Source organism: Cervus canadensis, chromosome 15 (genome assembly GCF_019320065.1).
Source record: "Cervus canadensis isolate Bull #8, Minnesota chromosome 15, ASM1932006v1, whole genome shotgun sequence".
NCBI lineage: Eukaryota > Metazoa > Chordata > Mammalia > Artiodactyla > Cervidae > Cervus > Cervus canadensis.
Window position 1 is genome coordinate 70,105,755 of NC_057400.1, and position 22,663 is coordinate 70,128,417.

A 22,663-nucleotide genomic window follows, 5' to 3' on the forward strand; every position below is an offset into this window, starting at 1 on the left:
GAACTATCCAGGAAGGAACTTTAAATAAGGTGGCCTCAGGGCCCAGTGGCTATAAGCAGAGCCACTAGGTGCTACATCATTCTAGCTCAGTCTGAACCCTGAAATCTCACATGTATGTATATTAAACTGTTCATGGAGGGCAATTCCTTAATGTGCAGAGGCATGGAAAATAGTATTATGAACCCTCAATAGTGGTCTGAGCTCTCCTGTGACCCCTGCCCCACACTGTGCTGTTGTGAAGAAGTCCCAGAAGCAGCATCTTATCTCAGTCACAAGCATTTCAGTACATGTCTCTGAGAGAGAGTTTTGCTGCTATTTTTCTGGGCCAGAAGTGGAAATGGTTTTATATTTTTAAGATCTCTTGCTATTTTGTATAAGCTGGTTTCTTCAGATCCTAAAAATTTGGGAAGTGTAAAATTTTAAGTAATTGAAGCTAAACATTTGGAGTGTGTGTATATTTTAAACAAAGCCCACTACTCTGCAGTTGTACTGCTCTGAAACACTTGATTATAGAATGAAAAGGATCACTGCTGAGGGCTGAATTGCCTGAGGATGTGTGGTCCTCAGCCCAGATTTCCTTTGGGTCAGAAGCTTTCTTCAAGAGTGCAGGACTCTGGGCAGACAACAGGGATTTCCAAGGCAGATGCTCAGACTGGAAAGATGTGTTTTATTCTGAAGAGATGACTTTACATGTGGACATCACCAGATGGTCAATACCAAAATCAGATTGATTATATTCTTTGCAGCCCGAAATGGAGAAGGTCCATACGGTCAGCAAAAACAAGGCTTGGAGCTGATTGTGGCTCAGATCTTGAACTCCTTATTGCAAAATTCAGACTTAAATTGAAGAAAGTAGCAAAAACCACTAGACCATTCAGGTATGACCTAAATCAAGTCTCTTATGATTACACAGTGGAAGTGGCAAGTAGTTTCAAGGGATTAGATCTGATAGACAGAGTGCCTGAAGAACTACGGACGGAGGTTCGTGACATTGTACAGGAGGCGGTGATTAAAACCATCCCCAAGAAAAAGAAATGCAAAAAGGCAAAGTGGTTTCTGAGGAGGCCTTACAAATGGCTGAGAAAAGAAGAGAAGCTAAAGGCAAAGGAGAAAAGGAAAGATATATCCATCTGAATGCAGAGTTCCAAAGAATATCAAGTAGAGAAAAGAAAGCTTTCCTAAGTGATCAATGCAAAGAAATAGAGGAAAATAATAAGCCTTATCCTCTTATTGCTCTGAGGAAAAAAAAAAAAAAAATTAAAAAAAAAGAAATAGAGGAAAATAATAGAATGGGAAAGACTAGAGATCTCTTAGAAAAACATCTACTTCTGCTTTGTTGATTATGTCAAAGCCTTTGACTGTGTGGATCACAACAAACTGTGGGAAATTCTTCAAGAGATGGGAATACCAGATCACCTTACCTGCCTCTTGAGAAATCTGTATGCAGGTCAAGAAGCAACAGTTTGAAACCAGACATGGAACAACGGACTGGTTCCAAATTGGGAAAGGAGTACGACAAGGCTGTATATTGTCACCCTGCTTATCTAACTTATATGCAGAGTATATTATGCAAAATGCCAGGCTAGATGAAAAACAAGCTGGAATCAAGACTGCCGGGAGAAATATCAATAACCTCAGATATGCAGATGACACCACCCTTATGGCAGAGAGTGAAGAGGAACTAAAGAGCCTCTTGATGAAAGTGAAAGAGGAAAGTGAAAAAGCTGGCTTAAAACAACATTCAGGAAACTAAGATCATGGCATCTGGTCCCATCACTTCCTGGCAAATAGATGGGGAAACAATGGAAACACTGACAGACTTTATTTTCTTGGGCTCTAAGATCATTGAAGATGGTGACTGCAGCCATGAAATTAAAAGATGCTTACTCCTTGGAAGAAAAGGTATGACCAACCTAGACAGCATATTAAGAAGCAGAGACATTACTTTGCCAACAAAGATCCGTTTGGTCAAGGCTATGGTTTTTCCAGTGGTCATGTATGGATGTGAGAGTTGGACTATAAAGAAAGCTGAGCGCCGAAGAATTGTTGCTTTTAAACTGTGGTGTTGGAGAAGACTCTTGTGAGCCTCTTGGACTGCAAGGAGATCAAACCAGTCAACCCCAAAGGAAATCAGTCCTGAATATTCATTGGAAGGACTGATGCTGGAGCTCCAATACTTTGGCCCCCTGATGCTGGGAAAGATTGAAGGCAGAATGAGAGGATGAGATGGTTGGATGGCATCACCAACTCGATGGACATGAGTTTGAGGAACTCTGGGAGTTGGTGATAGATAGACAGGGAAGCCTGGCATGCTGCAGTCCAGTGGGTTCCAAAGAGTCGGACATGACTGAGCGACTGAACTGAACTATGTGCAAATGTATAGCCCGATTTGGGTCACAGCAGTGAGGAGTCACTCTACAGGTGTTTTCAACATTTTTCATTCTTTCCTTTATGTTCACAAGAAGTTTTCGGAGGGATATTCCTTGTTTTGCTGTTTTAAAATAAATTCACCCTTAAAAAAATTGCAAAAATAAAAATACCTCAATACCTGTGTGTGTTTCCTGAGGGTAAGGATATTCTTTTGCAAACCCACAGAACAATTACCAACTCTGGCCCTTTATAGAAAAAGTTTACTGATCGTGTCCTAGAGAACCCGTTGCATCTATTAGTGTGCAGGAATTTTCCTCACAGTTTACCGTAACAAAGACCCTGTTAAGGGAACCTCAGGAGACAGCGCACAGATGGATTCATTCATTCAATGAAATAGTATAAATCTGTCAAAACAGTGCCTCAGAGCAGTATGTGACAGTGTGTGGATCATTTTAGCCGTAGTGAAGAAAATGAATCAGACAGGTAAGAACAGCATGATACTCTTTTGTAAAGACTGAATTTTAAGAGTCCTTTTCTGGGGATACTCTTTTGCCCCCTTCTGATGCCTATGTCAGAAGCTTTCTCTATCTCCTTTATACTTTAATAAAACTTTATTACACAAAAGCTCTGAGCGATTCTCTGAGCCTCGTCTCTGGCCCCGGATTGAATTCGTTTCCTCCAGAGGCCAAGAATCCTGCGTCTTAATCGTTCAGCAACAACCTTTCATCTTGGGGGCTCGTCCGGGATCCTTCAGGACAAGATGGGCCTGATAATCTATGTGAGCCTACTTCTGCTGACTCCAGAAATCCTGAGTCTGCCATTTGATCCTCAAGACAATGCCTTCCTTTCCTGGGCTCACTCCTAAGCTGCATTCCACAATCGGTCTAACTGCTGGGTCTGCGGAGCACTCCGCTCTTCATCAGTGGAAGGCGTCCCATGGTGGACATCTCCACTTCAAGGAAAGGACTTTCTCCAAGTCTGCAAATACCTTCAACAATCGCATGTGATGCCTCTTCTTAAACTGATGACATCTAACAACCTTAAGATGGACTGATGTAACTATGGACATAATGTGACTTTTCATTTTGATTTTAACTTGGTTTAATGACTATTTTGCCTTACATCTGTAACTGTATAATGGGGTTTTCTAACCATCTAAAAGCTTTTAATTTACAAATAGTTGTCCGAGCTCCTATGAGTGCCACAGCCTCCTCCAACTATTACTTGGAGCCCCTGGATCAGACATCCTCACTATGAGGATTAGGAGAATATGTTGCCTCACCAATTTAGGGACAACGCCCCTTGTCAGCTCGGAAGCAGTTATGGAATGAGAACGACGCCCTTTTCCCTAGGCAACATAATTCTCCTAAAAGAAAAGGGGGGAATGAGAGAGTCATTTCCTAGGCAGGTTGATAAGAAGTCTAGGGGTCCCCAAGGAGAGAGAGGTCTGGGATATTCAAGGAGGAAGAAAGGACAAACTTTTTTACTTTTTTTCCTCTACATTCCTTAGGATTATATACTATCCTGCCTGACGACAGTCTTTGGATTAAACCCTCTGGCTAATTCTGTTATCTTAAAATGTAAATTATGGGAGTAGGTCTGGTCTTTACAAGGATGTATCCTGCCTGAGGACAATCTTTGGATTAAACCTTCTAGCCAACTCTGTTATCTTAAAATGTAAATTATGGGAGTGGGTCTGGTGAGGTCTTTGCAACCTCCAGACATTCTTTGGATTCATTGGAGAGTATGTAACTCCATTGCTAACACTAGCAAAGGGGGTACTCTTTTGCCCCCTTCTGATGCCTGTGTCAGAAACTTTCTCTATCTCCTTTATACTTTAATAAAACTTTATTACACACACACAAAACAAAAACAAAAACAAAAAAAAAGAGTCCTTTTCTGAGAATGTATATAGGTGAAGTGCAGCTTATATACACAAAGGGCAGGGGGTTTGTGTCCAGGTGGGATTTGCTGTCTGTAACAGCCAGGACCCTAGCTTTTGTTGTGGGTGGTGGTTCACCTGTCTTTATGCCATCATTTTAAAACGTAACGAGGTGAGAGTGGGCCAGAGTCTAGGAACTGTTTCTCTGAATCTCAGGATTACTTTCAAGTTAAATCTCTGAGATTACTGGCTGTCTCAGAAATGTTTCTCAGATGGGCAATTGTTTGACTTCTGACAGAGGTCAGCAGTTTACTCAAGTAGGGACTGTGAGTTAGAAACTGCTTCATTCCCTAATGGCATCATGGGGCTGGTCGAGTTCTTCCTACTTGATAAATTTATAACTGAAAGATTCCAAAGGGAAAAGGCTGAGAAGTTGAGAATGGTAAAAATATTTTAAACTGAGTTTTCAAAGAAAAAAGTAAGTGACTTAAGAAGGCAAGTAGTCTGACTGGGAAACATTTTTGTAGCAACTTTCACAGTTTTAATGTCTCTACTATCAGAAGTAGACGTATAGTGAGTACCTGCCACGTTGATGAGGAAAACACTGAGGTTTCAAAGGACAAAAATAACAAGAAAATAAACCAAACTGGCAAGTCATAGAAGAAAAAAAATGGGTTACTCTATAAAAATTTGTTCAAATTCCTTAATAGGAATAAAAGTAATACAAATTAAATAAACATTTATTTTATTTTTTTGATATTCCAGTTTTTAGTATTTATTTTTATTTTTAAATTTTTATTGGAGTGTAGTTGATTTACAATGTGTCAGTTTCAGGGATACAGCAAAGTGGATCAGTTATACAGGTACATATATCTACTCTTTTTTTCCTACATTCTTTTCCCCTGTAGGCTGTTAGAGTGTGCTCTACAGCAGCAGGTTCTTATTTATTATCTATTTTATATATAAGCACATTTAGATGTGGTTCCGCTTATTAAATTGTAAAAATGAAAGTGATGCCTGGATGCTGTCCATGCTGGTATCTTTGGGACGCTGTGGGGGTCCTCACCCAAATCCACCTGTAGCTTTTTAAAAGTTGAGAAATAATTGACATGCAACATTATATTAATTTCAGGTAAACAATATAATGATTTGATATATGTAACTATAGTGAAATGATCACCACAGTACATCTAGTTAACATCTGTTACCTTCACAGTCACAAAAAATTTTTTTTCTTGTGATGAGAACTTTTAAGAATCTATTTTCTTAGCAACCTTCAAATACGCAATGCAGTATTATTAACTCCAGTCACCATGCTATACATTACATCTGCATGACTTGTTTGTTTATTTTTATAGCTAGAGGTTTGTAGCTTTTGACCCCCTTACCCAGTTGTCCCGCTCCACACCTCTGGCCACCACCAATCTATTATCTATCTATGAGCTTTGTTTTCTTTTTAAGATTCCACATGCAAGTAAGATCATAGGGTATTTGTCTTTCTCTAACTTGTTTCACTTACCATCACATATATCTTGGCTACTGTAAATAATACTACAGTGAACATGGGGTACAGATATCTTTTTTTGTTGTCTGTGCTGGGTCTCAGTTGTGGGATGTGGGATCTAGTTCTCTGACCAGCGATCAAACTCCGGCCCGCTGCATTGGGAGCGCAGAGTCTTAGTCACTGGACCACCAGGGAAGTCCCGATATTAGTGCTTTTGTTTCCTTTGGATAAATGGCCGAAAGTAGGATTGATGGATCATCTCCTGCAGCTTTGAAGACAGACATTCATGTGATTTAAGAATCCCCTCTTGGAAGAAGGGGATATATGTATGCTGCTGCTTTTAAGTCGCTTCAGTCGTGTCCGACTCTTCGCGACCCCATGGACTGCAGCCTACCAGGCTCCTCCGTCCGTGGGATTCTCCAGGCAAGCTTACTGGAGTGGGGTGCCATTGCCTTCTCCAGGATATATGTATACCTATGGCTAATTCATTTGATGTATGGCAGAAACTGACAAAATATTGTAAAGCAATTATCATTCAATTAAAAAAAAAAAAAAAAGAATCCACTCTTGGGGTGTGCTGCCAAGAAAGTCATCTGAAAACACAGACACCCCTTGGTATCCACCAAAGATTGATTCCAGAAACTTCTGTGGATACTGGAATCCACAGATGCTTAAGTCATTTATATAAAATAGAAGTTGTACCGTGAATACAGTCAGTCCTCTGTATCCCAGGTTTTGCGTCTGTGCGTAAGGAGGACTGATTATACTGGACCTTTCTGCCCAGATGTTGTCATCTTAGACTTTTATCTAGAAGGTAAAAATCTGTTATTAATAAAATGGCTCACATGAAGGGAAGGCTCTGGAGGACTGCTGGGTCAGAGTTCCTGGGAGCATTTACGAGGTTGTGTAAGCAAGGTCGAGCCACCCTCCAGTATGGAGGGACGGCTGGAGCCTGGACAGGAAGCATCCAGGTCCGTGTTTGTGGGGCCGGGCCTTCCCTGTGCTGAGTGGGGATGTCTCTGCACCTGGCAGGCGGGCCCTCAGGCTTGTGTGCAGGCTCGCTCTCCTTTCTGGGGCAGGAAGCCGTCACGGTGGATGGGGAGCCCCCAGCCTGGTTGGAAGTTTGGTGGCACCTCTGGGTGGTGTGACCACCCCCCAGTGCCAGAGACTGCCAAGCATGACTCCATCCTAGAAAGAACATGCTGAGTTGCTACTGGCCTCTTCTCTAGTGTCTTAAACATGCACTGGAGTCTATGTAAAAGATGAAGGCCACCACAGTCACAAAGAAATGGTCAGGCATTGGTGGACCAGAGGGTCCCAGACCATGGAGGAAACCAACCTCCCACTGTCCCAACCTCTTCCCGCTGCAGCCAGCTGGCCCCACCGGGCTCACCTCTGTGCTTGGTGTACCGGCGCAGCAGCTGCAGAACGTTTCCATTTTCCCTCCAAGGACCCACTGGAGGCGGCAGGAGCCGTAGAGCTCAGCACGGGGTATCAGTCTGGGCCCGGTGTGGGCGTTGCACGCCGTGAGGACCCTCTTTATCTCAGTAATTGAGACTGATTCTGTGGAGTCGTACACCCAGCCCCACCTTTTGTTGATTGATTTGTATTTGCCTCAGATTAGTTTTTCATAAAATCTCAGGTGGCATCCCAGTTCATAAATGGATAAGTGCAGTGCTACTCTCCCTTGCCATCATGGGGTACCCCGGAATTCCAGGCCACATGGTTTGAAACCCACAGCTGTAGGCATGTAAGCAGGAGAGCCACAGGGTCAGAGTACTACTTGCATAGTTAAAAGGAATTAAAAAGGGGTGTGGCAGCCTTGAGAGTGGCATATGAGTGCTCTAGGTTGGGAAGGGGCCAGTCGGGCTGAGTAGAGCAGCAGCAGGAAACCTGGAGAGAAGGCATTCAGGAGGCAGAGAGACCACTGTCTTGAGAAAACTCTCTCCCAGGTCTGCAGACAGAGTATGAAGGGCAGGAGACCAGTGTCAGGACCGAAGGACGGACCGACTCAAGACTCCTCTGGGGGCTCTGTCTTAGCTTCACCTTATTGTCATTTTCAAGCAAACTTGGTTTTTGTTTCTCTGTTGATGCAGTGATTCTTTTGAGGTAATTGCAGAAGAGACCAGTGCTGCTTTTGAGAATGGAAGTTAATATTTCGTGCAACTGAATTTCTTCAATAGTAAAGAAGTTTACTATACTCTTCTTGGGCAGAAGATGATGTTTGTGTTTTAATTACGAAGTTTTTTCCTAGGAATTATAGCAGCCCCATTCTTTTTCCCCATCCTGCTTAATCTGGAAAAAGAAGCTGGAATTGGAAAAACACATTGTTTTAAAATGCAGGATAGAAAGACACAGTTGAATAAAGTATACTTGTCTTCCTCAGATGATTTATTTTACATGTGAACAGACCGCACAAAAGTTTGGATGTAGTTTTCTGGGAAGTACCATTATTTGTATATAGAAGAGGAAGAAAATCAATGAGAAACATTTTGTAGTTTGCTGTGGGTTGGTTATGCTGTGCTCTTGGACAAGTAACACACTGTCCAGTTGTAAAGTTTCCGAAGTACAGGTTTGGAGCTGCTGGGGAGACCCTCTTTCCAGCCAGACCACCCTCTTGCCTCAGGTTACATGGGCTTGGAGGGTCACATGGGCACACAGGCAGTGATGCCCCAAGGCAGGATGTTTAGATGGGCATGAACCATCAGTTCTGCATTTTCTCTCCTGTTGTTTTACCATGTTATGCAACCTTGGCGTCAAGCTGCCTTGGCAGTTCTATTTTAAAGCCTATGCAAAGCATCCGCTCATTGGCTTTCGGCTGGGATGCAGCCTCGCTTATCTTGGTGTCTGACCCTGGGCCCTGTCTGTGCTGGATGCCATCGCTCCCTGTTTCTGGGGCTGGCACAGCCTCCTGCCTGCCCTGCGCTGCCCGTCTGGACCAACATGGACCGCGGCCCCAGCTGCTTGCCCATGGGTGGGCATCCCTGCCCCCCCAGCGCTTTCTGTGCCTCAGCTGTGGTGTGCATCTCCTGAGGCCTCTGTCTCAGTCTTGTGCCTGAGTTTCGTCTTGTCTCTGCAGCCCGTGTTCTGGTGGGGAAGTCTGTGTTCTCCGTCACAGTGGCTCATTGACAACACATGCACACTTTTCCCTGTTCCTTTTCGTATTTTGGTGCCACCCTTGCCACCAGGTTGAAAACTAGTTTCTCCCCTTTAATTTCAATCAGTGCTTTGCAGCCTAGTCTAAGTGTTCTTTTTAAAAAGTGTTGAGTTATATAAGGAAAGGTTCGCTGTCTGTTACTACGTTGTCTGTTACTGCCAGCAAACAGAGGAGGCTTCCCTTTCTTCCTGCCCACCAACTCTCATGATGTCCAGAGACAGGGGAAATAGTCAAATCATACTTACTGAACAACACAAGTTCTGTTATCCACTGTTCCTGGTTTTGAAGTGTGTGGTGACTGCTGTGAGTCACAGAAGTCCTTTTAGCGTCTCCCTGTCCCCACCCCCAACACGGCCCCCTCCACCCAACTGCTGGTTGGGGGTTGGGGCTCTTGCTGCCCCTCTCCTGCCCTCGGACCTGGCTGGCTCCTCTACCACTGACATCGTGCTTGTGAAAGTCACTGTGTTGCCCTCTGTCTGCCCCTGTCCCCTGCCCAAGTGCACACAGCGTCTGCTGCTGAGGTCACACTGACTCTGCCCCTGACCCGTGGCTGTGGCTCTGTGCCTTTCTCTGCTCAGCTGTCAGAGTGTGATGACCCCACCTGAAGGGTGACTGAGGATGACTTGTTGAGAAGATGTAGGGTTATCTAGGCTGGGGGGCGGACAGTATCGTGTGAGGGTCAGCAGCCAGGGGGTTTCTAGCCTGGCACCAGGAACCTTGCCCTCCTACCTACTTGAGGTTGCTTGCCCCTATTTGGGGTCTCCTGGTCCCACTTGGGGTCATCTGATGCCTACGTGTGGTGGCCACCTGAGGTTCTAGGGCACTTTCATTGGCCCTAGTTCTGGTCATTCGTAGATTCCAACTCCAGGTGAGGGACTAGAGGGAAGGTCACTAGCTGGCTCTGCTTGCGAGCCACACCAGGATTGTCTCAGTGCTGGTCCTGGGAGAGTGGGGTTGGTGCAGCTCCGCGCAGTGGTCCATGTCATGGCAGGAAGGGAGGCAAGATTTTAAACCCTGCCTTGCACAGAGCTGAGCCTGAGTCTAGGTGTAAGAACGTGTGTCTGCCAAGTCAGAAGAGGCCCTTGGGCCCTAGGGGCCGCTCACTCAAGGGCAGGAGGCAGGGAGTGTAGCAGGAGGAAGCAGTGGGTCTCACTGGCTCCAAGTGTTGCAAGGTGTCACAGCATAGCATCCCGTACCTCGGCCTTGCCGGTAATCTCGCCCACTCTCCTCCTCTCGAGCTCATGGGTGTAGGCACACTGTCCGAGTGCTAGGGCCCAGCTGTGGGACCCCAGGACGTGCCGATAACTGAACAAGCAGGGTGGGTGGTGGTGCAGTGTGCATGAGGTTTTACCAGCTTGGAGTTCTGGCTCTGCGCTCACTCACCCTACCCATGGGGAAGATACTGAGGAGCTGTCCAGAGCTGGGTGTCCCCTGAGCCCCAGAGCTCCCTGAGTCAGGGACACTCAAACAAAGTGAAATCAGTATGTCTTTTCTTTTTTGGCCACATGCAGGATCTTATTTTTCTGACCAGGGAGTGAACTTGCGCCCCCTGCAGTGGAAGGCACCGAGTCTTAACCCCTGGACTGTTAGGGAAGTCCCAGTTGAAATCTTTGTTTTAAAAACTTAAACTTCCAAAATAAATGAGTTAATAGCTTGTTAAAAGACAGTTCCCCTGACATATTTAAATTCATTTGTATAACTTGGCAAACTATAGGAATCAGAAACAGGGTTGAAAACTGCTGTTGAAAGAAATCAATCAAGGAAGAAAAATACCTGGCTTTTGTGTTGTGGGAGGACAGAAACCCTGGACAGTATTTGTTTGCTTCGTTGTTTCACCCCCACGGGAAGGAAGGATGCGACGGGTGGGGGGCAGGCTGGTGGTGGGAGGGGTGGGTCACAGACAAGACTGCTGATGCTGGACTTTGAGACCCAGGCCCTGGTGGGTCAGTCAGTCTTTGTTTTGCTCCCAGCAGTCTGCTTTTTGTGCATTAAGTATGTGTATATCAGGAAAATGCCAGCATGAGGGTGGTTGTGGTGGCCAGTCTGCACGAGGGGATGGGTACCCTGTCTGGGCAGTTCTACTCTACTCAGTCTTAGCTGTGTTGGTCTGCTCAGACTGTGTGTGTGCTAAGTTGCTTCAGTCCTGTCCAACTCTTTGCGACCCTATGGACTATAGCCCGCCAGGCTCTTCTGCCCGTGGGATTCTCCAGGCAAGAGTACTAGAGTGGGATCTTCCTGACCTCGGGGTCAAACCCCCAACTTCTGTGTTGGCAAGCAAGTTTTGTTTTTTGTTTTTTTTTACCACTAGCGCCACCTGAGAAGCCCAACTGGAACAAAACCCATACCCCAGGCAGCTTTCAGTTCAGTTCAGTCGCTCAGTCGTGTCTAACTCTTTGTGACCCCATGGACTGCAGCACGCCAAGGCCTCCCTGTCCATCACCAACTCCTGGAGTTTACGCAAACTCACGTCCATTGAGTCGGTGATGCCATCCAACCATCTCATCCTCTGTCGTCCCCTTCTCCTCCTGCCTTCAATGTTTCCCAGCATCAAGGTCTTTTCAAATGAGTCAGTTCTTCACATCAGGTGGCCAAAGTATTGGAGTTTCAGCTTCAGCATCGGTCCTTCCAATGAACACCCAGGACTGATTTCCTTTAGGATGGACTGGTTGGATCTCCTTGTAGTCGAAGGGACTCTCGAGAGTCTTCTCCAGCACCACAGTTCAAAGGCATCAATTCTTCAGCGCTCAGCTTTCTTTATAGTCCAACTCACATCCATACATGACCACTGGAAAAACCATAGCCTTGATTAGATGGACCTCTGTTGGCAAGCAGCTTAGGCAATAGAGAAGTATTCTCTCCTAGCTCTGGAGGATAGAAGTCTGAGATCAAGGTGTCAGCAAGGCTGGTTCCCTCCGAGGTGCCTCTCCTTGACTTGCAGATGGCCACCTTCTCGCCGTGTTCTCACTTGGCCTTCCCTCTGTGCCTCTGGTCACGTGCCATCCTGGTCCCTCTGTGACCAGGCCCCAAGCTGTGGAGGGTATTGAGCTCATTTGAGCTGAGCCAAGGGAGACAGAAGTGTAATCGAGCTGTTCAACTGTGAAGTCCTGTGTGGCAGCAGGGCAGGTTTTGAGTGTGTTCCAGATGTGTTAGTTTGTTACACTCTTGGGCTTCGGCACTGTGGCTTTTGACAATGCAAAGGCGTGTCAGTCCTTGAGGTATAGCTGAGGCTCTGTCCCACGGCCGTGGGGTGGGTGGCCAGGCACACAAGGCCCCTGTGTTGTGCTGAGAGGAAACCCCAGTGGGCCGAAGGGGGTGAGGCTGGCAAGATTCTGGATTTAGGGTGGCTGGAGCAGGGACAGGGAGCGTGGATTTTATTACTGGGGCAGTGGGCCACCCCTGACAAGGGAGTGGCCACTAGAAATGGAGAAAAGTAAATGGAATCTTGAGGTGAACTTGTGAGGTGTCAAAGAAAGCGGTGAGATGGAGACTGGGGACTTGAATTCAGAACTGACGGTTCCAGGTTTCCTTAACAGATGAGGCAGACACCTGCTTCTTCTTTGTGGAAGAAGCACAGGCTGGAGTCATGGAGGCGCCCATGGCCCTGAAACTGGATGTTTGTAGGGTGTGTTCATGATCGAAAAGCACAGAGAGGAAAATGCAACAATTAGGAAGGAGCCTCTGTGTGTGATAACACAGCCTTGACTGGTAGTTCACACAAAGGTTAAAGCATGCTGTGAAAGAATGTGCAACAACTTCAGTGTTTTTATGGAAGTTGGAAGGGAAAAGCAGCTTACAGAATAACTTATATCATCTTGTTTCTGTGAGGGATCAGAGGATTATGGATAATTTCCTTTACTTTTTCTTTATTTTCTGATTTATCTGCAATAAATATTGATAATTTTTTATCCTAATTTTTAATTGCAGTAAAATTTGCAGAACATAAAATTTACCATTTTGAACATTCACACTGTTGTGTAACCGTCACCACCATCCATCTCTAGAACTTTTCCATCTTCCCAAACTGGATTCTGCCCATTAGACAGTAATTCCCCAGTCTCCTCTTCTCCAACCCCTTGGTAACCACCGTTTTACTTTTTCTCTCTGAGTTTGACTTCTCTCCTATGAGTGGAATCGTGCAGTGTTCTTCCATTTGTGACTGGCTTATTTCGGTTAGCATGACTTCGGCTTCATTTTTGTTGTTGCATGTGTCAGAATTTCCTTCCTTATTAAGACCAAATAATATCCCATTGTATATATAAACCACAGCAAAAAAAAAAGTCCTTAAACACTGATTTGAAATAAGTTGAACATTTTTCCTAAGTTTGACATTTTTCCTAGGATGTGACCCAAGTGTGTCACAGAGCCTTTCTGCAACTCTCTTGCACCACCTCTTCCATCAGCGGGTGATCGGGCCTGTCCTGGGCAGAGGGTGGGAAGGAAGGGGGTCCCCTGGGCACTAAGGGGAAAGCTCGGGCAGCTGGTCCTGTGGGCTTCATGGCTGCTCCTGGATGGTTGGCTTGACCCGTGGAGGTGAGAGGCGCAGGGGTAAGGCAAGGCAGACCCGTGGGCCCACAAGGCACCTTGCTGGGCAGCCTGGCTCCTCGGAGGCCATCAGTTTTGAGGTGCCCTGTGTGGGCACCGCTGGGGCCCCTGCCCTGACTCTGCCGGGCAGTGACCGGGAGGAGGACTCAGCTCTGTGCACCCTTGTCCTGGATGTACTCCTTTCTTGAGTGTGTGGAATAGGAAGTTCTGATGACAGAAGGAAGTTGGTAATGAAAGGGAGATTCTTTCATTGCTGTGAAAAAATATCTGCCACATTTAGCATTAACGTGTCTGGTGAGCACCGTGCAGAGTAGGTCTTGTGCTGTTGTCGGGGTTGGGGAGTTCTGTGCAGCGCCGGCAGGACAGGCGGGAGCGTCTGTCCTCCCCGCGATGCTGGCTGAGTGCGGCCGCTGTCTCCAGGGTGGAGCTGCTTCTCCTTTCAGGGCTGTGGGCCTCTGCCTGGTGTGACCCTCTCTTGTGGTGCACTCACACTGAGCGTGGCTGCTCCCTTTCTGAGTGGTCTTCGGTCGTGCACCCCCTTTATTCCTTCAGAGCATTTCCTGCTTTGAAGCCAGCTTTCTGTGCTGCTTGAGCAGTCCAGCTTCCTTCTGACTAGTTTTGCGTGGTTTCTCTTTTCCCCATTTCCTATCAGCTACCTATGTCACTATGTTTGAAATGAGTTTCTTATAGCTGGCATATGCTTGGGTCAGGAGTTTTTAAATCCATTCTGACAACCTCTGTCTTTAATTGGTATGTTTCAACTTACTTTGATAAATCTAATTATTGACATGTTCGGGTTTAGGTCCACATTTTATTTTTTAACTCCTCTTAGATCCCTCCCTCTCCTTCTCTCTCATTTTGGCTTATCAACAATGGAAATTTATTTCTCACAAATTATTGTTCTCTAGGTCATGAACCACTTTGCTCAGGCTATTTTTAAGCTATTTTTTCGTTGTCTTTATTTTTCAGCAGTGTGACTGTGATATGTCTGGGTAGGGATTTCATTAGGTTTGTCTTGTTTGGGGTCTGCTGAGCTTCTTGAATCTGTAGACACATTTACAAAGTTTTCAGTCCTGTTTTCAACTGTTTATCCAGCTGAGACACTTTGTTCTTGTTCTCGTATTTTTATGAGACAGTGTGCGATATTTTTTCTTGTTCCAGAGGTCCTCAAGGTTCTTCATTTTTTTCAGTCTTTTTTTCCCCTCTGTCATTCAAATTAGCTTATTTCTGTTGCTCTGTCTTCAAATTCACTGAATCTTTCCTCTGCTTTTAAGCTCGTGTGGGGAGTTCATTAAATTTCAGTATTGTGTTTTTTAAATGTATTTTTAATTGGAGGGTAATTGCTTTGCAGTGTTGCATTGGTTTCTGGAATACAAGATCATGAGTCAGCCATGGGTATAGTACGTGCCTTCCTACTTGAGCTGCCACCCTTCACCCCATCCCACCTCTCTTAAGTCATCACAGAGCACCCCGCTGAGCTTGCCGCTAGCTCTTTCTACACGTGGTAGTGTTCACATGGCAGTGCTCGTCTGAGTTTGTTCCACCCCATCCTTCCCCTCTATGTCCGTACATCTATCCTCTACGTCTGTGTCTCTATTCTTGCCCTCCAAATAGGTTCATCAGTAGCATTTTTCTAGATTCCATATATATGTGTTAATATGCGATAATTTGTTTTCTGACTTACTTCACTCTGTATAATAGGTTCTAGGCTCATCTACCTCAGTTCAACTGATTGACATTTGTTCCTTTTTATGGCTGAGTAATATTCCATTGTGTATATGTAGCATGGCTTCTTTATCCATTCATCTATCGATGGATGTCTGCGACACTTGCATGTCCTGGCTATTGTAAATGCTGCTGCTGTGAACATTGGGGTGCAGATGTCTTTTTAAATTATGATTTTTTCAGGGTATATGCCCAGTAGTGGGATTGCTTCGTCATATAGTAGTTTTATTCCTAGTTTTTTAAGGACTCTGCTTACGCTTTTTCACAGTAGCTCTTTCAATTTACATTCCCACCAACAGTGTAATAGAGTTCCCTTTTCTCCACATTCTCTCCAGCATTTATTTTTTGTAGATTTTTTTGATGATGTATTTTTTAGTTCTAAATTTCCATTCAGTTATGTATTTATTTATTTGTGACTTTCAGTTTTTTTGTTCAGTTGAGGAGTGCCATGTTTGTTTAGAGCATTTTTACAGTAGGTACTTTAAGTCTGGTAGATAATTGTAGCATCTGTATTATTTTGGCATTGCTATCTGTTGCTCATCTTTTCCCGTCGGAGCTAAGACATTACTGGTTCTTTACTGAGTAGTTGGGATTGCAGCTGGACATTTTGGATATTATAGTATGAGACTGTGGGTCTTGTTGAAATCCTAGGAAATGTTGCTGTTTTTATTTTAGCTGGCAAACAACCTGCTTTGATTTAGGCGGCCGTTCTGACCTGTCCTCTCTGGACTGTGGTACAGTGTCACTCCTGTCTTTGGAGCTCAGCAGTGCTTTTTGGATCTGTCCTGTGTGTGCCTCCTGTAGCCGTCTGGGACCTGGCTGTGGTCTCAGGGCTTGGGATATGAGGATCAGATCCACGCGTGTGCAGCCTGAGGGGGAGCCTGATGACGTTTCTGACCAGCTTTGTGGGCTTGCTCTTCCAAGCTTCTTCCTCTCCACATTGTCCCTGGGGCTTTCCAGTGCCCTGGGCTTCCCTTTTTGGTTCTCTGAGCAGCGTGCTGAGGCTTGGAAACTTGCCTCGCCACATACTTCCGCACCCATGCCTGTCTGGTGCCCGGTGCCAAGTGGAACAGCTGGGTACCCCTTCCTTTTCTTGCAGTGTTCTTTCCCAGCCCACCTGCTGTTATTTCCAGTCTCAGAATGAACATAGCTGTCCACATAGCTGCCCCACATATCCTGCTGGGGTCAGGGCTGCTTCACATGTCCATCTGGAGTTAAAGTTGCTCCCTGAGTCCCATCCAGGATCACAGCAACATTCAGCGGGAGGCAAGCCGGAGTTTGTTGACTCCTCCCTCCTGGAGCCAGCATAGATGCATCAGATTAAGTCCATCTGCTTTTCTGTGCTTCTGTGTGGCAGTCACCGAGTCCTCTGCCAGTAGCCCTCTCCCTCTTTTCTTTCCATAGCCATAGGCCCTCACCTTATTGGGCCCTGCAGGCTGTCCTGTATTCTTGGAGTCAGGGCACTGGCTTTGTGCATCTTCATCCCGAGCGTGTGGCCCCGCTCGGAGGACCCGCCTGGGAAGAGTCATTGGTTGGAAGCACTGTTGCCCATCCGAGGCTGTGCTGGCCTCCTGAGGACAGACGTAGTCCTGGAGGAACTCCTTCCTGCCCCCAGCTCAGTGAAAGGGTTGTTAGACCCTCTCAGAGAGCCCTCCAGGATGATGGCCCTGAGGTGGGAGGGTGGCAGGAAGCCCTGGCACGTGTGTTGGCCCTTGTGGCCTATACCACGACATGCAGCAGCTGTGTTGTGACTCCCCTGCTGATGAGGCCCGAGAGAGATGCCAGGCCCCAGGGACAGTCTAAGATGCCTCTGCCACCCCCAGCTCCCTAAGGAGAAGGCACAGGGAAGCAGGACCCTAAGTACCCCACCCTGGAGGGACTGTCATGCCCTTCCTCACAGTGCAGGGGCTTTGTGTTTGGTCCTAGGCCAGGATGGCAGCCCAGGTGACGCTGGAGGACGCACTGTCCAACGTGGACCTCTTGGAAGAGCTGCCTCTGCCTGACCAGCAGCCCTGCATTGAGCCCCCACCGTCCTCACTGCTCTATCAGGTGGGTGCTGGGCGGCTGCAGGACACAAGGCCTGTGATGCCGACCTCCATGTGATGGTTTTCTTTTTCCTTCCAGCCAAATTTCAACACTAATTTTGAAGACAGAAATGCATTTGTTACCGGCATCGCAAGATACATTGAACAAGCAACCGTCCACTCTAGCATGGTAACTGCATGGTTTCCTCAGTGGGAGGCCAGGGGTTGACACATCTGAATGGCAAATGCCTTGTGTGTGTGTGTGTGTTATTCTGTTACTAAGAACAGTACATGCTCTTTCTGAACAGCTGGCTTCTGTGGCCCAGAGAAAACCTCTGTCACATCAGCCAGCGCACTCTCCTTGGCTTATACTTGTGCTCAAGCGTACCAGGCACACACCCGTATGGGATTTAGATTGCAGAAATGAATTGCATTGTTATAATTATGTATATTAATGATTTAATGAACATTTTGGTATGTCATTAAATTACACCAGATGAAGTAATTTTTGATAGCTGTCTAGTCCATTTTATAAATGTTCAAAATTTAACTATTTTTGTGTGTTTACTTAGTTTGCCTTGCTTTCTTATAGTAAGAAGTTCAATGATGAATATCTTCCTAAATACATAATTATTCTCCCTGTCTAGATTTGTACAAGTGAAGTTATTAGATCAAACCTTGTGAGCATTTTAACACATCTTAAACGTATTTTCAGACTGTAGTCAGCCTCCTGGCCTCTCCCTCTGGTTTATGGCTGTATATGTTAGCAGTTTGTGACTGTTCTGCTTGCCTTTGATTTGCCCGGTGTGCCCTTGCAGAATGAGATGCTGGAGGAAGGCCAAGAATACGCTGTCATGCTCTACACCTGGAGAAGCTGCTCCCGGGCCATCCCACAGGTGCCGTCCCAGCCAGACCCCGCCCCATCCCCACTGGCCACGCCCCACTCCAGACAGACCGGGCCTCATCCCTGCCCGTCACACCACACCCGGCATCCGATCTGTCCTCCTCCAGCAGCTCCTCACATTCTCTGGGCTGAAGCCTATCTCTGTCATGCTCGTTTACTTCCAGGTGAAATGTAACGAACAGCCTAACAGAGTTGAAATTTATGAGAAAACCGTGGAGGTCCTTGAGCCTGAGGTCACAAAACTGATGAATTTTATGTACTTCCAGGTAAAACGGTGAAATGATCCCAGGGGTTTAGTGCAGGGGAGTGGGACGCTGGCACCATGTACTAACTAAACAAACTGCATGTAAATTCAGATGCTCACAACAGCTTTGAGACTAAAGGGAACTAAACCTTTGACAGGCTAAAGCTTGACTGGCTGTTTCAAAGTTAAATGCTGCTTTTGTGTTTCACTTCTCTTCTTCCCTTGGGAGAGGATTTGTGTTTCCTGTATGAAGACTGCTTTCTATCAGTGTGCTTGCACTTTTGATTCATCTGGTTTTCACATGTTTTCATCCCATTGTCTGCTCTGGTGGGCTTAACCCTGGTTTTGACTCCTTCTGGCCCTTGGGTTAGGCAGGGTGGCCACAGGAGGGACTTTCGGGATTTTTAAAGACATGTTTTAGAAATGTGTGTGAGTTTTTTTATTATAGATTCCTTTAGCAAACAGAGAAGATACAACTCCTTAGGTGATGAGTTTTTGTTTTATCTTAAAAAATTGTCAAGTGGAAATCCTCCCACTCCTTTTTTCAACTCTGAAAGCTAAAGCAATCTGCTTTACAGATGTTCTTTTGCAGAATTTTGCTCAGTAACTTTGCTGGAATAGTCAACAAAATTCTTTTACTTTGGAGACATAGTTGGTAAAGTGCAAAATCGATGATGATTATTACAGAGCAAAGACACGTGGAAATCACTTTCTAGAAAATGTCTCTTTACCTGAGCTGTTGGTTGGGCATTTCATCAGAGAGTCATGTGAGTCTGGACCCTGTGCTTGGAGCTGGGTCTGGAGTGGGCCCGTCCCTGAAGGCAGTGTATTTGTCCTGCTTTGTCTGCACAGAGAAACGCCATTGAGCGTTTTTGTGGGGAGGTGAGGCGCCTCTGCCACGCGGAGAGAAGGAAGGACTTCGTGTCCGAAGCCTACCTGATCACCCTGGGCAAGTTCATCAACATGTTTGCTGTGCTGGACGAGCTGAAGAACATGAAGTGCAGCGTGAAGAACGACCACTCGGCCTACAAGAGGTGAGCGCGCCTGGGCCTCACTCCTGGGCTCTCGGGCACCCCTGCCTGGTGGCTGCGGCACCTACCAGGGCCATTCTTGGGCCTGAGACAGATCACGAGCCCTGCGAAGCATTCTTGTAGTCTGTGTGTGGAGTGGGCTCTGGGCTCCCATCACCCTAGAGGACAGTGTGCTGCCGTGAGCCTGCGTGTCTGGTCTCGGAGGGCACGTCACAGCAGTGTGTCTGTAAGACTGAGCGTGTTGGTGGCAGGTCGAGCGGAGCAGCTGCCCTGTAACCAACTCTGTAGAGAAAGTCTGTGCCCGAGACTGTTAAAACAAGTTGGCTGGAGTGAGATGCTGACTTCTCTTTCCTTTGTTAGACAATGAATCTTAGCCATACAGTTGAATTAGAAGAGATTTACTTTGCATCTGAATAGGCTGTGGTTTCATTTGTAGAGAAAGAAAAGTAATTTTTCCTGTGCCCTTCTAGGTTCTTGCCTGAGAACCACCCTTAAGAAAGCAGAAATTAAGAGCAAAACAAATTTAATTTAATAAATATGTGGGGGGGGGTCCCAAGATATGAGACCCAAAGAAGTAACCTTTTAAACAAAGAAAAAGTAACCTGTGAAGAATTGATAAGACAGAGAAGTTTGAGTTGGCGTGGTCAGTGAGTGAGGAGGTAGGAAGGTTGTTCACACAGCCTCTGGTGATGAGGATGCCTCCTGACCTCCTGGTACAAGGAGGTTACCTTTCATGTGGAAGGTTTGTTTCCCGCTTTCAGGGCCACAGAGAAGGTCAGAATGTACTTGCAACTGTTGAAGTAACTAATTCAGAATAAATCAGTATGCCACAGTGGCATATTTGGGGGCAGCCTACCCTGAACCGTAATACACATCTAAAATCATGCAACCATTGCTGTGTCTTTAAAATGAAGTTAACTTGAGATGCAGCACGAAACAGATCTGAGCTTGGGTCAGCAGTGGGGGTGGAGCTAGATCTCCCAGACTTCAAGCCTTGTTCGTGTGAAATAAGTTCAGGTGTTCCGTTCATTACAAGAGTCGGCTCTGCATGCAAGTGTAGATCTTCAGAATGACAACATTTTTTGAATTGTCCTGTTAACTCCTCTCCAGTTGGAGAGTCTGGAGTTGTCTCCATTTGATGCCAGTATTCGGGGATTTCAAGTGTGTGGGACTCTTGGTGGAGCATGGGGCTTCTGAGCTTCCCAGTCCAGGAGGACAGCTTCTGCTCCTGATGGCACAAATCCCTTGTTGCATGATTCTGATCAGCTTTCTTAGCCTTTCTGACTCTATCAGAGACATGGGGAGGTAGACAGCACCAGTGGTTTTTCATTTTAAAAAGGTTTCTTTTCTCTTTCTCAGCAGTAGCACCTTTATTTCAAAGCCCAATCTGGAAAACAGTTTAACGATGGGACTGCTCTGTGGAAGGCCATTGGAGGGCCCCTGGGCACCCCCTTCAGAAGTTGCCCACCATCTTTGCCACCCCCCAGGCTCCCCTGAGCGCAGAAAAGGGCTGAGGCACCCCTCATCCTTCCAGCATCCTCTTGCTATGATCTCTGTTATGGACCCTCTGTTGGTTCACTTTCCCAGACAATAACCCTTACTCATCCCCAGCCCTCACACCCAGAGTCAACATTCAAAACCCTTTTTATTAAAAAAAAAAAATCAAAAAACACTTTATTTGCACCTAGCTGGTAGTTACAGCTTCTTCTAAGTATAAGTTCCAGATAACCCATATTGTCGTGGTGAGGCTTAAGGAAAATAAAAACAGGTATTTTTGGTCCTTTGCTTAATTTCCATTCTTGCAGCTTCAACAATCACTCAAGTCAATAAAGTGAACACTATACATTCTTTAAAAAAGAATGTAAACTTGCTAGTTAATATTATTTTACTGCATGTATTTTTTTAAAAAAACTGACAGAAATAAGCAAGATTACGGTTTATTTCTCACCTGAAATGCCCTGATGTAGGTGGCCTGCCGCTAAGTGGGTCCTGCACCGTCCAGGAACCAGGGCTCCTGCTGTCTTTGTGTGTTGCCTTGTAGCCCAGAATGGCTGCTTGAGCTCCAGGTGTCGTCTCTGCCTTCAGGTCAGCAGGAAGGAAGGAGAGTTGAGGGCCCCACAATATCTCTTATCAGTAAACTTTCAAGCGCCTTACAAAGTTTTGCATTATATCTCATGGCTGAGCAGTTGATCCTGGTGGAGATGAGGCACACTGCTGCACTGTAGAAACTCAGGGTTTATTTTGAAGCAGGAAGGAAAGGAAATGACAGTTGGGGAGGTTACTAGTCTTTGTCATGAAAGCTTTTCTTTAGTAAAACCGTGCAACTTTAGGTTGCACAGACAGGTCCTGAACTTTTTGGGGGGGCCCTAGATGTGCAGAGTCCTCTTATGTGCTTTCATATTGCTTGGTAAAAGCTAGAGACTCAGCACGTGTTGTGCAGGATCGTTGGACCTCAGTGTCCAGGTCCTTCTGTGTCCACCGTTCCCTTGTCAGCCTGTGAGGCGGTCATATAGGTCTTGTTTTTCAGATACAGTGAGAGTCAGGAGAATTCAGGGGGTATGTATTGATTTATAATAAGAAGTGTGTGTTCATCCTCATTTCTGACGCAACTCCTAAAACCCTTGGAATTTCCTGTGATGAAAACAATAAAGTTTCTTTTGTTATGTTAGTGTGATTTTGGAAAGCCCCTAGGTACCCTCAGGATGGGGCTGGTCACCAGAGGAATCAGCCCTGGGACTGGAGGGTTGAAACTTTTAGTCCTACCCTCCTGACCTCAGGGGAGAGAGGGGTTAGAGGTTGAACCCACTGCCAGTGTCCAGTAATCTAATCAAACACGTTTATGTGAGGAATCTTCCATTAAAGACCCAAAGGACAGGGTTCAGAGAGCTTCCAGGTTGGTGAACATGTGGAAGTTTGGTGGAGTGGTGATTGCCGAGGTCATGGAAGCCCCCATTCTTTCCCATACATTGCCCTACTCATGGGGTCTGATGCTGTCTTCCCGCAGTGTCAGAACTGAGTTCATTGCAGGCCACCCAGCTGGTGTTAGACTGTTGCTTGATGGTGTGGGAAAACCCACTCCTCATGTTAGACTTGGTACCAGCTCTTTAGGTTTGTCCAAGATGGAGCTGCAAATTGGTGGTGGAGTAAGGATTTTGTCTCAGACCTTTGGCACAGAACTGTGTGTGGGGTGGTCCCTGACTGGTGGGAGGTCTGGCTGCCCATAAGTTTCTCGACAGAGAACCTAAACGGTGCTGGCCATCTGTGTCTCTCAGCAATGGAA

General features: G+C 46.1%; 1 protein-coding gene across 2 annotated transcripts in view; it reads left to right on the forward strand.

The window, feature by feature from the left end:
- CYFIP1 (cytoplasmic FMR1 interacting protein 1) overlaps window positions 1-22,663 on the forward strand; it is a 114,818-nt gene that overhangs the window by 27,686 nt on the left and 64,469 nt on the right. For both annotated transcript variants that reach the window (XM_043487882.1, XM_043487881.1), the window contains exons 2-6: window positions 17,107-17,229; window positions 17,305-17,394; window positions 18,023-18,100; window positions 18,273-18,374; window positions 19,205-19,386. In XM_043487882.1, the coding sequence (XP_043343817.1) occupies window positions 17,113-17,229; window positions 17,305-17,394; window positions 18,023-18,100; window positions 18,273-18,374; window positions 19,205-19,386 (569 nt within the window). In that variant the 5' untranslated portion in view covers window positions 17,107-17,112. The remainder of the gene's footprint in view (window positions 1-17,106; window positions 17,230-17,304; window positions 17,395-18,022; window positions 18,101-18,272; window positions 18,375-19,204; window positions 19,387-22,663) is intronic.